We start from the raw sequence: 15992 nt of genomic DNA, 5'->3' as shown, positions 1-15992 counted from the left end.
TTTGGCTTGACTGTTGTTATCGTTATTTGATATGGTGACTAACGCTAGCTTATATGATCAATCGGATTTTATGAAGGAATTATTCACCAAAAGATCACATCTTGCAAAACAAGTCAATTCAATTCAGTGTTCAAAGAGATCTTGCACGTATCGAGTTGGTGTCAAGTTAAAAACATCAACATCTCGATGTAACATTCAAACGACGAGTATGACGACGTTGACTTGTCTTTCGATCTTTAGCCGATCCAGCTTCATTCGCCTGAACATGCTTATTCTGCCCTGAATCCGTTAAATCTATCAAGAGACATGGAGGGTATCGTAAAAATGCTTTTCACAAGTCTCATTCAGTTGAAATACGCATACATATATACCTATACATTGACGTTGAGATAGTAGATTAATCACAAAGAGGTAGTACAGAGAATCTTACTTAGATCTAATTTGGTAAACCATTACCTAACCTCAACATCATCAGAGGAGCATGTTGAGCAGTACCGAAAGTATCTCTTTCACCAAAACTACCTTGATCCCAACTTCGTTTTATTGTACATTTCCATGCTAAAGCAGGTTTAAACCACATTAAAGCTAAAATATCTTCATCGTTTAAAACCTTCCAAGATTTCTTTACGAAATCAATATTTAAAATGTTCAATGATTTTACAAATTCATAATCTTCCAATGTAGCAAACATCACATCAAATGTTATTTCGTATGGTCCTGAATTTTTTGATCTAACAACTCTAGCTAAATCAGGTAAATAAAATGGTTTTCCACCATCTATAATAACAGAAAGAAAAAGATCAAGAATGGTTTCAGCTTCACTTTTTTACGAGGTATGTTTACTAGGTGGTAAGGATAACTTACATAAGAAATTATTTATAGCAGGTTCTGATTTAAGTGGAATCAATTCTTTAGTTTGACCATTCAATCGATGATGATTCTCAATTGATCTTTGAGATTTAGGACGTTGGTCTTGTCCATCACCAATTATAAAATGATCGATAGGGAAATCTTCTGGATCATCAATATCCATTAAATGATAAATTGTAAATTCACATGCAGCTCCAGCAGAAAGTTCTAAAGGTGTACCTGGACTTGCGAAATTACCTGCTGTAGCAACTTGACCTGGATATGCACCATGTAAAATACCAACTCTTGCACAATTCGCTATAGCATTAGCTAATCTTTGTGTAGGTGCTAAAACTTCACCATATAATCCAATTTCATGCACATTTTCAAAAGAACATGGTTCTAATTCTGCCATAACTGCATTTCTACCGTAAAACTTCCATTGTAATTGATGTAAAGCAGGTTCACTTTTAAGTACAGGGAACATCTTAGCTGTCATATCCCATGTTTTCTTTGTCTGGAAGAAGAACATATATTAATTGTTTTAGCTATTTTTCCAACTCATCAAGATATAATGCTAAACTTACAAAATCATCGATGCATTTGATCAAAATTGGATCTCGGATACCACCTAGGAAAACAGTCTTGTAACCGACTTGTCTAGCACCTTCTAGTTTGAAAGCTGTAGGTTTTCTTTCTATAACAGCACCTGATACTCTAACACCTCTAGCAGAGATTTGTTCGTATTTGGCATCGGCAATATTCAAAATACCACCTGGACCAGCTAATTTATCGGGACGAGCTATTGAACAAGTCAACGGTTGGATTAGTCACATAACAGCCGGTATGAGATTCCTTGACCAGGAGAAATAACCTACTCTTTTCGTATAAAGTGTGAGCTGCTACGGACAGTTCTGTACATCTAGTATTTGGATCCATGGGTAATAATTCAAAATTATCAGGTGTAACAGTAGCTAAAATAACTTTTCCTTTAGGTATAGCACAAATGCCACCACATTCCATAATTTTACCCATATGCCATGCCGTAGGGTGTGATACTTTTCCTAAACGATGTAAACAATATGCAATAAAAGGAGCTGGATCATATGCTCGACCTCCCTATAAAATCAAAATTAACACTTCTTGCTTCACAAGCGAAATGAAGAATTGCGACATAAGATCTTCGAAACTTACAATTATTATATCTGGATCTTCTCTTAAAGCTTTTAAAAAAGGTTCATGTCCAACTTGAGCTACTATAGCATCTGTTTTTTCTACATCTTCAACTTTCAACTGAGGAATTTCACCACAAGGATTGATTTTTCCTTGTTTCAATTTGTGTAAAACGGTTTCTTTAGATACATCCGTATAAATCGTAGCGACTTTCAAAGTATATTGTTTCTTATTGATGAGATCCGTGATAATCTCTTTAAGGAAATCGACATGAGCTTTTGGTCCTGCACCTCCAGCAGATGAGATAAGCAATTTTAGACCATTTTTGTATACCGCATCGATCATCGGTGCCACTGTAACCAATTATAAATTAGCCATTCCGCATCTCATAACTTGGTCATTCGGTAAGTATAACTTACGATCACGCTCATACATTTCTCTCGAAACGACTGTATGATTCAAAGCTAAATCATCTGGACCTGTATCAAAGTCCGAAACCGTCAATAACAGTTCACACAAATGCTGATTCTTCCAATCTTTTCAAAACATACCTCCATCTGTACTACCCGCATCGATGATAATTGCATCTGCACCATGCTCTTCAACACCTCTCCATAAATCCTCTTCTGGGTATCCATAACCTGTTCCAAGAAGTAAGTTTGTACGCTGTTGATGTAATTACAACATATCACAAGTAAACCGGAACTTACCGAGAATAGGTGACGGAGTGATGATTTTCACTTTGTCCCAAGTTGTTCCTTGATTTACACTTTCAACTTGCATTATGATAGTAGACCTTTGGATATTGATATTTCTGTAGACGGTCAAATGACAAAAACATCGATAAGTCCTTCGAATGATCGGTACTTATATATGCATGATACAGATTGGTTGACAACTGGTATTTCCCATCTTACGTAGAGTCACTTTCCCGAAGCAAATCGGGAAATCCACCTTATCGGCTCCGTACGAAACGGTAAATTCAGTTGATCACATGATAGTCATTTCGCGCAGTATCGTCATGTCAAAATGAACATGCTTTCTTCTGTTTCATGCCGCCGCTTCACATGCAGTCGATATCCACCTGAAGACGTTGACGTGAATGATATTGACGATTGTGCGGTCAAGAGCGAATCCGAGTAGTCTCGGACACAGGGGTTGTCATATTCAAGAGTTGGACCTATATATTTAGCGTCAAAATAGACTTATCGCTATGTTCCTCTTCTTTCCAGACATTCTCTGGAAAGTTACAACATATATACCTCTTAGATCAATTGCATGAGCACCATACGACATCATGAACAATCACGATCTTGAAAAACGAGACATAGCACATACAGAAGATGCAGCTGTCGATCATGTTCCTGAAGAAGATGCTATTGATAAAAAAGCTGAAAGGCGATTACTCTTGAAACTAGATGCTGTCATTTTACCTATGACAGTACTTATGGTGAGTCATGAACGTCTTTCGAAAAATATGCGTATCAAGCTCATTTAAGTGTCTTTTGTTTTATGAACAGTATCTCAGTGCAAATCTCGATGTGAGTCATGTGGTACACTTTGTGTAAAAGTTTCATGACAGTTGTTGACGAAAATGAAAACATCATCGTAGCGAGGTAACATTGGAAATGCGAGGTTGCAAGGACTACAAAAAGAATTATTGGATAATAGCGATAACAAGTATTCTGTGGTCTTGCTATCCTTCTATATCACCTATATGTTAGGTAGTATACCAGGTACTTTACTCAGTAAAGCCTTTCCACCCAATTATGCTTTAGGTGCTGGGTGTCTGATATGGTAAGTTGATTCTTCTTCGGGTTTCAAAATTGAATGATATGCTAATCTCAATGAACCTGTATGACAGGGCTATTGCCGCAAGTTGTATGGCCGGATGCCATAATTATGCGAGTATTATCGTATGTCGATTATTCATCGGTTTGGGAGAATCAATCTTTGGGCAAGCAGTAGTCCTACATTACAGTCTCTGGGTAAGCTGAAACTTTCTTGTACCTTCTACTAGATCAAGAAAGAATCTATCAGCTGATATAGATCTACGTATGTAGTACAAGAAAAACGAAATTGCTACTCGGCTTGCAGCATTTATCGGTGCAGGTGTATTGGCAGGAGCTTTCGGCGGTCTGATTGCTTATGGTGTATCACATATAAAATCTCACATCGAAACTTGGCGAATACTATTTTTGATTGAAGGATTACCTTCAGTCTTATTAGGTATTTCAGTTGTATTATTTTTACCTGGTAGACCAGAGCATTCAAGATTCTTAACTGAATCTGAAAGACAATTAGAATTATTAAGATTGAGATCACAAAATTTAGATGAAGGTGATACCGGTATAGATTGGAATGGTGTCAAACGTGCTTTTACAGATTGGAAAAGTTATGTTATCACTTTCATATACAGTTGCATGCAACTTACTTTATCATCAATCTCTGGTTTTTTCCCTACCATCATCGCTTCTTTGGGATACACAGTAAGTATTTTTCTCTTTTCCCACAGTGGTATTCAGATAACAAGCTAAAACGATCTTGTATAATTCAGAACGCCGATGCTCAATTATATACTGTTCCACCCTACGCGGTCGGTTTCGTCGTTATGGTAATTGTCAATCATTTCTCGGATAGATTACATAAAAGAGGTCCATTTATTATCGGTGTATTCACTACCAATCTCGTTGGATGGCTTTTATTATTGGTTGTTACACATAACAATAGAGCTCGATACTTTGCTACATTCTGTATCGTTATTGGAGGATACTGTACTATTCCACTTATTCAATCTTGGGTCTGTAAGTTGTGTTTCTCAACGTTTACAAAGAAAGAACGATGACTGACATCAAATAATTCGTAGCAAATAATACCGGGTCTCAAAGTCAAAGAGCTGTACATCTTGGTTTCTTGAACAGTTTGGCTAATTGGGCAGCGTAAGTGATTGATCCTTATATTGACACTCCATACCGAATTTTCGCTAATCGTAAAGGCTTTTTCGTTTATAGCCTTACCTCACCATTTATATTCCCCACTTCCCAAAAACCATATTGGCACACAGGATTTGGATTGAATCTCGGTTTCAGTGTAGCAGCCATCATAGTCACATCAATAATGATGATTTACTATACAAGAGAAAATGCCAGAAGAGACAAGGTAGAAGGTAAACCTGTACTTGGACAAAAAGTTGAACAGGCGAAATACCATGATCTCGCACCTGGATTCAGATACACCATCTAATTATTTGCTGTAGAAGATATCTCACATTTTCAGCCTGATGGCATTATTTCCACAAATGAGGGTCTTGTAAAATTACATACTTCGTACTATTCGAGATTGTAGAACTAGATCAAGTGTAGACGATGATTTCCTTTTCCCATATTTGTAGCTCAATATCTCATAGTATGTATTGTGATCATAATGGGCATACGACACTTTACATATCCTCCTGTTCCCATCGACACATTTCGCTTATTCGTCAAATGTACTTTGACCATGATGCTCCAGAGAATGCCACGTAAGGAAACCGCAGTCTTAACCGGATCGCAGAAGACCGAAACATCGTCATCGCTGCTCAAAGATCACATGATATCTCAACAACATCCCATAATAATAATATATCTTCTCTAATCTTTCATTTTGTATTTAATTTGTAAGAAATTTAAATTGTATATCAAATTGTTATATAGCAACCCTTTTCCCGAGATGCCGCGGAGTATTCTTGACAACTCTGCATTCGGTTTAGTCGCTGATCACGACTTTGTATAACAACTCGGGACTGATAAACTTCACCAACTTTTCACTTCCTCATGCCATATGCCCAAAAATGGAAGACCACCAGTCAGTTGTGCAGAATGTAGGAGATCCAAGTTGAGATGTAAGCAATCTATCGTCTAAACCTTCTGTGTTCGAAAATACGGTTGACTGATATCATGATGTATATCAGGTGATAGGGTATGGCCGTGTGGAGAATGTGTTCGACGCGGTAAGTACAAAATCATCAATAAGCCAGAAACAATGCAGTGTCAGTCATAGGAAAACCTAACCATGAAACTACCTCTTCGTAGGCTGTCCTGAGATTTGCCCGGATGGTATACTCACAGGTCGACGAACAATGCGGAATGTCATGCAGGAAAATACTGAATTGAAAAATCGGATTGCTCAAACCTCTTTTATGCCTTCGCTATCAGATTCAAGAGAAAATCCTCCTGATCTGGAAATACTCCCCATCCCGTTGTCACAAAGTCAAATATCCCCGCAAAATACATTTATTAATGTAGAACCAACGCCAATGACAGGTAATCACAATTCACCCCTCCCTCCACCAATATCATTGACTTTAACTTTGGATTCTTTGGCAACATTACCTCCCGTTGGACAACTATCTATAGGCTCAGGTGGTAGATCCAAGTTCTATGGTCCGACTGCTGCTGCACATGTCCTACCTGATGAATGGGAGGATCAAGATCAAAACGATAATATCGGCAATAGCAATCGCTCTATAAATACCGACACTGACCCCGATCAATCACAGCTACATCCTATGGCTTTCCCCTTACTTCGTCCCTCTACCTCTGCAAAGCAAACATTCCTAAAATATGCCAACAATCAAATTCCTTCAGGTGAGAACTTAGAGAGATGGACAAGATGTTATTGGAAAGCTTCTTCATGGAGATTTGAACCCATAACGAAAGAATATTTCGACAGGATACTGCTTGACATTTTCCACAATAGTACTGGTATCGGAAGTAGTAGTGGATCAGCCATTAAGAATGGTGCGCAATTAGGTGTATTATTTTCAATACTAGCGATAGGATGTTTATTTGATCCTGATCTTCCACCTCATTCTTCTCAAGCTCAAACATTTGATGATCTTGCTGTATCTTGTCTAACGGCTGCTGAGTTCATGACCAATACCTCTTTATCAACCTTGTAAGTGAAACGATCTCCTTTATATGGCTGTCCACATTTTAAGCTGATTCTGTTTTGGGTTGAAACGTAGGATCTGTCTACATCTGCATTGTTGCTTTCTGTTAAATGACGCTAGACCTCGAACAGATGAAATATACGTATTGGTGGGATTAGCATTGAGACTTGCAACAATGGCTGGATTCCATCGCGATGGTACTTGGTGGGACTTGCCTCAAGGTGAAGTTGACGCAAGAAGAAGAATATGGTGGGAAATACTCACTTTGGAACGAGTCAACGTGAGTGTTCTCTCAATCGTTTGTAAACCAATTATTATACTGAACTAGTATATTGGCCAGTCAAATAGATTTGGTTGTCCTTCTTTTATAAACTTTGGTCAATTTGACGCTTTACGACCAAGTGATCAAGAGCCAGATAGCTTTTTAGTATGGCGATGGGAATACGATAATGTGTTACATACTTTAATCAACAGTATTGAGTCTATCAGGAGTTCGCAGAATTTAGAAGCTCTCAATGAAGCAGATTTGATGATACGCCAATATTGGGAACGTGTACCAAACCAGATGAAACCTATAAATTGTAAACAAGACGATAGGGCAGACGAAGTGGAGGTCATTCTGGCTTTACAACAACGACGACTTGCTCTTCACTATTATACTGGTCTTTTGCAACTCCATCGATTAGGTATGAATCGAGCGTTAAGATTGCATGGTACGGAACCGCTTGAATCGCAATTCTCAAGCAGTGTCAAACTGGTAGTCGAAGTGGCATGCAAGAACATAATTGACCTAGTCGAGGATATTTACGGCACCGATCCAATCAATCCACGTCATATGGTTAGTCAACGCTTCTTTTCATCTGTCCAGGGAGTCTCACTAACAATTCATGTCGTGTGCCTACTATTGACCCACGGTAGGTAGTAGCGCTTGATTTGTTCAGCACGTTGGTGCCTCAAGCAGCACTTATAATCAGATCCCCCAGAAGTTCGTTAGCCGTGACTTGTCATCATCAGCTGGTCAGAGGTGTAGATTTATTGGAGAAAGCTACAACGCAAACTCCTTGTCCTTGGTATGAGGGATTGCTACAACGTGGTCGAAAATTAGCTGCGAAAGCCACTGATAGCTTAACGATGCGTTGGGGAATTACAGGAAAACAAAGCAACTCGGTTTTATCGTTATCTACACGGCAAGAGGATGGTGTTGATAATCTATTGGGGGATATAACGCAATTGCACAAATATCAACATTCCGGGGTACCAACTCCCGCTTTTGCCGAAGGCGATTTCAACGTTGAAAGGACTTTAGCAGACGATCTGGATTTCGAAAGGTGGATATCATCGTTGATAGAAGATGGTCCGTTTAATTACGATATATCTGGCAATTAGGTTGGTCAATTTTTAGGTGTCCTAGACCGGCCTGTCCGCTGCCTATTGTGTTAATCTGATTAGGTATTTATAGATAGTTGAATGCATGTCCAATACATACCATAGACATTATAAATATCAAACATCAAAAATAAGCATAGTGCAGACCGCCTAACACCGATTTTATGTATGCCACGTGTTGATCAACCGGTTAGGGTGTTTTCTCACTTAGCGAGAATAGTACTAGATGGTTTGTCACCGTCATACTTTGTATCCCATTAATAACTTGTTTCTCATATGCATTTCGTTGTCTTCATGAGCCACAGTCCCATCTAACTGACCAGATCTGACTAGTATAGAATCTGCCTGACAAGCTCGATATGGCAGAGAAAGGCAAAAAGAAAGCTATCGTCATTGGTGAGAAAATCTATCGGCCGGTGAAATATCCGAAATGTTTGCTGGATTTCTAAGCTGACATCGACATTGATTTTGCTTGTCAATCAGGTGCCGGTGTAGGTGGTACAGCTACCGCTGCTAGACTTGCTCATGCAGGATTTGATGTAGAAGTGTATGAGAAGAACGATTTTTCTGGTGGAAGATGTAGTTTGATACATCATGAAGGGTATCGATTTGATCAGGTAAGAGTTTTATCGTTTTACCTGACAACCCATAAAGAAGATCTAGCAAGGTAAACCTCTAAAGATGCTTATCATCTTTTTGATCGTTTGAATCAATGTAGGGACCCTCGTTACTACTTCTTCCACCATTGTTCCATCAGCTGTACAATGATCTAGGCACAAAATTAGAAGATCATGTTGATTTAGTTCAATGTAATCCGAATTATGTCATTCATTATCATGATGGTGAAACAGTTACTTTGAGTTCTGATCGAGCTAAATTAGGTGCAGAAGTTGAAAAGTGGGAAGGTAAAGGTGGATCAGCAAGATTAGAAGAATTCCTACGGTATGTGTTCCAACGTATTTTTACATTATCTGTGATTGTTCTGTAAAAGCTGTAAAATACTACATCAAATACTGATAATTTGATGCTTTCCATAAAATAGAGAAGCAGGAATACATGGTCAATTATCATATGAGCATGTATTAGGACAACCTTTTCCCAACTTCTTAGCTATGCTTAGACCAAATGTATTAATCAATTTACTGAAATTACACCCCTTTGGAACGTTATGGGGGAGATGTGCAAGGTATTTCAGAACGGAAAGAATGAGAAGAGCTTTTAGTTTCGGTAGTATGTGAGTGTAATTGATCATATCATACTTACAATCCGTTCCAAAAACGTGAACTTACGTAGACTTCATGTCTAATAGGTATCTAGGTAGTTCGCCATTTGACGCACCAGGTACATACACGCTACTACAATGGACAGAAACTTGCGAAGGGATTGTAAGCATATACCAAATCGCCTTAACAGTCCGTAATCACCTATTCATACGTTGACTGACGATTTCTACCATATAGTGGTATCCCAAAGGGGGATTTCATTCAGTTATCCAATCTCTCGTAAACATCTCTGAGAGCCACGGAGCTGAATATCATTTCTCTACACCTATATCTTCAGTGGTTCATGATACGAAAGGTAAAGCTACAGGTGTTAGATTGGAAAACGGAGAAACGAAATTAGCAGATGTAGTTGTTGTGAATGCTGATTTAGTTTGGGCACACAACAACCTATTTGATAAAGATGGCGGAAGATCTCGGATTGAGAATGAACAAGAAAAGAAGAAAAGTAATAAGAAATTGTTAGATCCCAATCTAGCTAAAAGGTTATGGGATAAACCTCATTCGTAATTTGTTTGATCATCCAATATCCGAATAGCTTACTTGTCTGACGTGAATATATGAACTGATCAGCCTTTTATCTATTCACAGATGCTCTTCCATATCGTTCTATTGGGCACTTGATTCGGTCATTCCTTCACTGAACGCGCATAATATATTCTTGGCGGAAGATTATAAAGGTTCTTTTGATGATATATTCAAACGGAAAGGTATGCCTAGAGAACCAAGTTTCTACGTCAATGTACCTTCAAGGATGTGAGTGAGATTATACTCACTATCTCAATCGGACAGTCACGTTTATCTGTGTGTGTTTGATTGTATTTTAGTGATCCAACAGCAGCACCTGAAGGAAAAGATTCGATCGTAGTTTTAGTACCTGTAGGACATTTACATTCAATTTCACCAACAGAAGAAGCTTTGAGGACATTTGCTGATGGATCTCAAATACCTAATCAAGATTCACAAGATTGGCCTGCTCTGGTTGAAAGAGCTAGAAAACAAGTTATAGAAGTTATGGAAGGTCGTTTAGGTATCACTGGTTTAAGGGAGAAAATCGTTTGGGAAGGTATTAATACTCCTCAAACATGTAAGTAGTCTGCAAGGATATGGCTCACCTCCGACTTTCATTCGCCTTGAATAACCTCAACACTAGTATAGATTTCCGCTGCTGACAACGACACCGTCATGATAGGGAAAGAAAAATTTAACCTCACTCATGGATCGATATTGGGTATAACTCATGACTTCTTCAATGTTCTTTCGTTCCGTCAACAGGCTAGACATCCATCTCTCAAAGGAGCATACTTTGTAGGAGCTAGTGCTCATCCAGGTACAGGGGTAAGTGGATTTTTCTCTTTTTGGGATTCACAAATATGTTGACGCATTTTCTTATAGGTTCCAATCGCAGTAGCAGGATCTAGATTGTGTACGCAAGCTATTTTATCTGATTTATCAATGCCTTATCCATCAACTTATACTTCAACTGAGAAACAACGTACAAATCCTTTGGATATCATTCAACCTACTTCATGGTTATACACGATTGAAAATTATTTCATCAATTCATTACCCTATCTAATAGGATCAATCATAACTTTGATATCAATTTTGTCTTATTACTTGTACAACAATAGTAATAATGGTGATTCAAGTGTTTCGAGAACTTCTATTATTGATATTATTCAAGATAAATTTACATGGAAATATTTCAGATCAATATTCACAACAGGTGATTCAGAGATTGATTTGATTTTAATAATCATTCTATCCGCAACTGGTTTCTTATTATTAGCTTTAAAATTCGCACCAGAAGGTGAACCTAGATGGATGACTGATGCAAGAGAAGCTCAAAGAAATAATGAATTGTATGAAAAACAAAAATTGCAACAGCTACAGAATCAAGTTAAATCTCAGCAGGAGTTGCTGGAAGCTTATCAGAATAGAGGTTAACAACAGGATGGGGTGTCGGGGTTGACAGTTGCTGTGCTTGATATAGGAACACTGATCAGTGGTTGTCAGTCTTTCTATCTAAGTCTAGTCACAGGGTAAGAGCCTATACATAGTTGAGCATGATGTTTGTAGTGAAGTATACGATTCATATTTTATGTATATAACAAATTGAAATTATATGTGAATTGCAAGATGATCAAGATGGATGAATATGATATAGATATATCTAGCGCTCTACCGTTCTAAGCAAGCAAGCAAGCAAGAGATGTGATTTCTAATAGATCTAGATATCAGCTAATCTACCAAGATAAGCTTCTATAACTCGTTTACCATTTCTATAGATCAGGAAATTGGAGATGATAGATTTTATAATTAGTCAGCTGAACAATCTTGAATCTATTCTCATTTTGCAAGAGGACTTACCTAAGATTCAATAATCTCATTCTTTCATTTGCCAAATGGCCTGAATCACTAGATTGACCTAAAGGTAGATGAACACATGGTGCACCAAATTCTTTTTCTAACCAAAATACTGTCGGTACAGTACCACCTTCTCTGATTTTCAAAGGCTTCATACCCCATACATCCTTTACAGACGATTCTAATGCTTTGAAATATGGTGAATCTAGTGAGGTTAACCACCATGAAGCTGAATGTGTGACTTGAATCTATAATAGATAGATTGAAACACTCAAGGTATAAGTAAATGACGTCGACTTTCTTCTGGCGGTAGAAAATTCAATGAATGAATGATAAAAGACTTACTTCGAACTTGTTAGGACTATCTAAATCATCAAATACGTTCTTAGCGTATGCTTTAAGACCTTTGACGATATCATCTAATTGTTGATCTGGTACGATACGCATACTGATATCTGCTGAAACTTTTTGAGGTATAACAGTTTTGTTTCCTGAACCTGATGATCCAATATTGGCAATTGAAAAGGAAGGTTGTCTCCATACTCTAATCAACTCTTCTACAGATCGTCCAGAAGCTGAAGATACATCTTTGAGGAAGGAGATTTCTTCATCTGTTGGCGGACAAACAGAGTCATCTGTGAGTGCAAAACATGATCAGCCTATATTGTGCGAATAAGGATACAACCATTTTGGAAGAAACGTTAACTCACAAAAGCCGGGAACCTTGACACCGTCTTTATCTGATAAAGCCGCTAATACCCTGACCATATCGAACATTGGTTCAGTAGTCGCACCACCATCAACACCATTATGCAAGTCTTTGACATCGCTGGATACGCTAAGGTTGGCATATACCACACCTCGCATACCAAAGACTACACAAGGATCTTCTTCGTCTATCCAGGTTGAATTGGACAGAAGGACAGCATCGATATGACCGATATCAGACTGGGAAGGAAGGTCCTGTTAATTATACCAGAGGTCTCTAATAGTACAAAACTTACCTTATGCTTTCTGACGGTTGAAGCGAAACCTCGACTCCCAGCCTCTTCCTCTCCTTCTATGATCATGACTAAATCGACATCTAATTCTCTTCTTTGCCTCAAAGAAGCGGCTGCACATGCTACGGCCAGTACGGGTCCTTTATTGTCTGTTACACCTCTACCGTAAAGGTACCTGCGATTGTCGATTGAGTTTCAGCCAATTTGATCATATCCCCAAGATGGACGATCTAAGAAGCAGCTCACCCATTTCTACCCGACAACTCCCAAGGATTGGTTTCCCACTTTTCTTCGTCGGCAGGTTGAACATCGTAATGTCCTACAATGGTTCTCATCAGCTATGTCGAACAACATGAAACGGACCAAGGACACGAACCATAGAATAACAACCTTTTCCTGGGTTTTCCAGTATCTCTACCAGAGAAGGTAGCTAATACAAGGGGATTTTTACCTTGTTCGCCAGACAGCTAAGTGAATTTTGGCAGGTCAGTGTAAATTCGCAAACATCACAGGAAGAGCCTTACTACTTCTGAATTAGCACCAAGTTGTGAAAAGATTTTTTTGAGCAGGTGAGCACCTTGTCGACAACTATGATGATCGATTAGTGTGATTTTCGCAGTTCTAACAAGTTGATTTAGAACAAGATGAGAAACTCACCTTTCACGATGTTGGTCATCCGAAATAGTTGGAACAGCGATCAATTTAGATAAGGCGTAAAGCATAACATCACCTTCCCCCTCAACATGTAATTCACTATCGTGGTTTGCGCTTCTTGATTCCTCGATGTTCCATATCTATGTTAATCATATCAGTCAAATATTCTAGGTTCTAGGTTGAGATATAAGATAAGATAAATTGAACAAATCCACATACCTTTACGAAAGAATCGCTTCCCGTAGTAATGAGTTCCCAACTTGATGATCTTGTACCTTTCACTATTATTGTACTCATGGCAGTACCAGCATGAGCATTCCATATAGCGGTACAATCGAATTCTTCGTTGACTCTAAGCACCCTCCCGTCCGCTGCAGCAGTATAAACGTCTCCACCTAGGACCGACATGGACAGAACATCGGCATCATGAGCTTCAATTGTTCTAATGCAAGCACCAGTTTCTAAATCCCAAACAACAATCTCCCCAGCTTGTAAACCAGCATAAAGTAATGAATCTCTAACGGCAAATGAAAGTACACCACCAGATAAAGAGTTGAATTCTTTAACTAACGTTAATCCTCCCCCACTTTCACATTCCCAAATCTTGACATCGGAATCACCACTTCCACTAACTAACCATTTGGTACCATTTGGCCTTGAAATCACCTGTAAAGCATATATATAGCCATAATGAGCAAAAGCGATTCTGGATCCGGCACCGATTTCGATTTCTGTAGCGGGATGTTCAGCTCTTTCATTCAAACTTAATTTATCTAAATCAGCAGACGTGATAAAATCTTTATTGTTAGAAGCTGGCACAGGGGATCTAGGTGTACTGATCCCACTACCAGGTCTAGATCCTCCTTCTGGAGGATTATTGAAGAAATGATGAGGCTTGTATCTTCCACTTCTTTGCGATGGCCCAGGGCGAGAGGCTGCCGGATCAACACCATTTTGACTAATGGGTACTACTTCGATGGTACTAGCAGCAGAGGCGGAAATTCGTCTCCGTCGACTAGGACCTTTACCAGAGAAATTAACCCATTCGATAGAAGCGGATTGTGAACCTAGATCAGGGGTATTAGTGAATGGCCGCAAAGGCTACCTAAGAACTGGATATTGCTCACCCAAATACAGCGTACCGCCTTCCCTTTCGTCCCATGCTATTGAGTAAATATCACCAGCGGTATCATCGCAGGGGTGAATGACATATATCAATTCGAGGGTATTGGTAGACCAAATCTGAAAGCGCAACATGGCATCAGTATATGAGGCTAGTCATCATGACCTATTGTTAGAATCGTACGCAAACTTACTCTAACATCACCGGCGCCTTGATAACAGATCAGCATGAATTGTCAGTATTGCAAGATCGGACAGAATAGTCTATTCACTCACAACTTGCGCTAATGAGCCATTTCCGTTCCTCAATGACTAACAAAGCCAAAACACTACCTTCATGACCCATAAGTCTATACATAGGTTGAAGAGATGCTCTTGAAAATACCTATCGTGGATATTTAGCCCAAGCTCAGTAGTAACGACACAGCACGATATGATCAGGACTTCACTTACGGTAATTTCATTGTCCTTACTTTGACAACCAGCATAGATGAACTTAGCATCTGCAGTGATACTCAATACTCTACCATTTCCAACACTAAGCAAATGGGTTAAAGCGGGCATTTTTCCCTTTCTTTCTCTTGTAAGAGAATCTGGATCCGATTTTAGATGAGAACGAGCAGGAGGTAATTTCAAAGGTAAAGGAACTTGAGCAGGTTGTAAAGAACCAATCGGCCAATTGACAAGCGTTGAAGGTGGTGCAGGTGGATAAGTAAGTGAAGCAGCAAGTTTTGATTTATCCGGAACCGATTGATCAGGAGATTGGATGTTTAACGAAGATTTGCCAGTAATTCGAGGTGCAAGTGGTGCGATTGAAACGTTGTTTTGGGCCGAATGTTGTTTAGGTGAACCAGGTTTGGTAGATATCGATGGAGAGAGTAAAGAAGGAGTGGCAAGGCCATCATAGATATTTGGAAGGATCCGAGTATCGGTAAGTGACATTTTGTGTTTTGTTTGTTGGGCAGTTCAACGAAGATAATCAGTTTTAAATGATGATCAATTCAAGTGATGTTTTGGTTATGGTTGTACGGGTAGAATTTGAGATCGATGGGTGTTTAATTATATTTTGTTTTTGATGTTTGTTTTGTTTGTAAAGATGAGGCGATCGAGTCGATAGTTGATTGGTTGTCGACGATAATAACGATGATGATGAGAGAAGTAAAGTCAAAGCGTTAGTGAAATGAGCACGTAATTATAATCAGATGATCAAGGCGTAGATCGTTTCGA

At 38.8% G+C, this 15992-nt stretch overlaps 5 protein-coding genes across 5 annotated transcripts; 3 read left to right on the top strand and 2 right to left on the bottom strand.

Moving 5' to 3' along the window:
* Positions 1-436: 436 nt before the first annotated feature.
* Positions 437-2805, bottom strand: L201_005857 (uncharacterized protein; the record flags this gene model as incomplete). The annotated part of the gene is made up of 8 exons (XM_066221585.1): positions 437-777; positions 865-1366; positions 1437-1651; positions 1728-1968; positions 2044-2375; positions 2442-2501; positions 2574-2663; positions 2733-2805. The coding sequence occupies 8 exons, from the start codon at positions 2803-2805 to the stop codon at positions 437-439; spliced, it is 1854 nt and encodes a 617-aa protein (XP_066077682.1).
* A 514-nt stretch (positions 2806-3319) lies between these two features.
* Positions 3320-5265, top strand: L201_005856 (uncharacterized protein; the record flags this gene model as incomplete). The annotated part of the gene is made up of 8 exons (XM_066221584.1): positions 3320-3472; positions 3543-3563; positions 3635-3819; positions 3887-4010; positions 4086-4511; positions 4580-4826; positions 4889-4961; positions 5034-5265. The coding sequence occupies 8 exons, from the start codon at positions 3320-3322 to the stop codon at positions 5263-5265; spliced, it is 1461 nt and encodes a 486-aa protein (XP_066077681.1).
* Positions 5266-5841: 576 nt separating this feature from the next.
* L201_005855 (uncharacterized protein) lies at positions 5842-8338 on the top strand (the record flags this gene model as incomplete). Its single annotated transcript, XM_066221583.1, has 6 exons — positions 5842-5902; positions 5972-6010; positions 6093-6957; positions 7028-7232; positions 7293-7790; positions 7871-8338. 6 exons carry the CDS (start codon positions 5842-5844, stop codon positions 8336-8338), a joined length of 2136 nt encoding a protein of 711 aa, XP_066077680.1.
* Positions 8339-8697: 359 nt separating this feature from the next.
* L201_005854 (uncharacterized protein) lies at positions 8698-11568 on the top strand (the record flags this gene model as incomplete). The annotated part of the gene is made up of 10 exons (XM_066221582.1): positions 8698-8734; positions 8822-8955; positions 9057-9280; positions 9381-9572; positions 9648-9723; positions 9799-10124; positions 10210-10374; positions 10446-10705; positions 10811-10956; positions 11014-11568. 10 exons carry the CDS (start codon positions 8698-8700, stop codon positions 11566-11568), a joined length of 2115 nt encoding a protein of 704 aa, XP_066077679.1.
* Positions 11569-11851: 283 nt separating this feature from the next.
* L201_005853 (uncharacterized protein) lies at positions 11852-15707 on the bottom strand (the record flags this gene model as incomplete). Its single annotated transcript, XM_066221581.1, has 14 exons — positions 11852-11903; positions 11992-12236; positions 12334-12623; positions 12699-12936; positions 12993-13164; positions 13236-13308; positions 13366-13456; positions 13514-13577; positions 13647-13783; positions 13863-14710; positions 14771-14885; positions 14960-14976; positions 15042-15150; positions 15219-15707. The coding sequence occupies 14 exons, from the start codon at positions 15705-15707 to the stop codon at positions 11852-11854; spliced, it is 2940 nt and encodes a 979-aa protein (XP_066077678.1).
* Positions 15708-15992: the final 285 nt, after the last annotated feature.

This window comes from Kwoniella dendrophila, chromosome 7 (genome assembly GCF_036810415.1).
Source record: "Kwoniella dendrophila CBS 6074 chromosome 7, complete sequence".
Lineage (NCBI taxonomy): Eukaryota > Fungi > Basidiomycota > Tremellomycetes > Tremellales > Cryptococcaceae > Kwoniella > Kwoniella dendrophila.
Note: the sequence above shows the minus strand (reverse complement) of the source record. Positions and strands in the feature narration are given on the sequence as shown.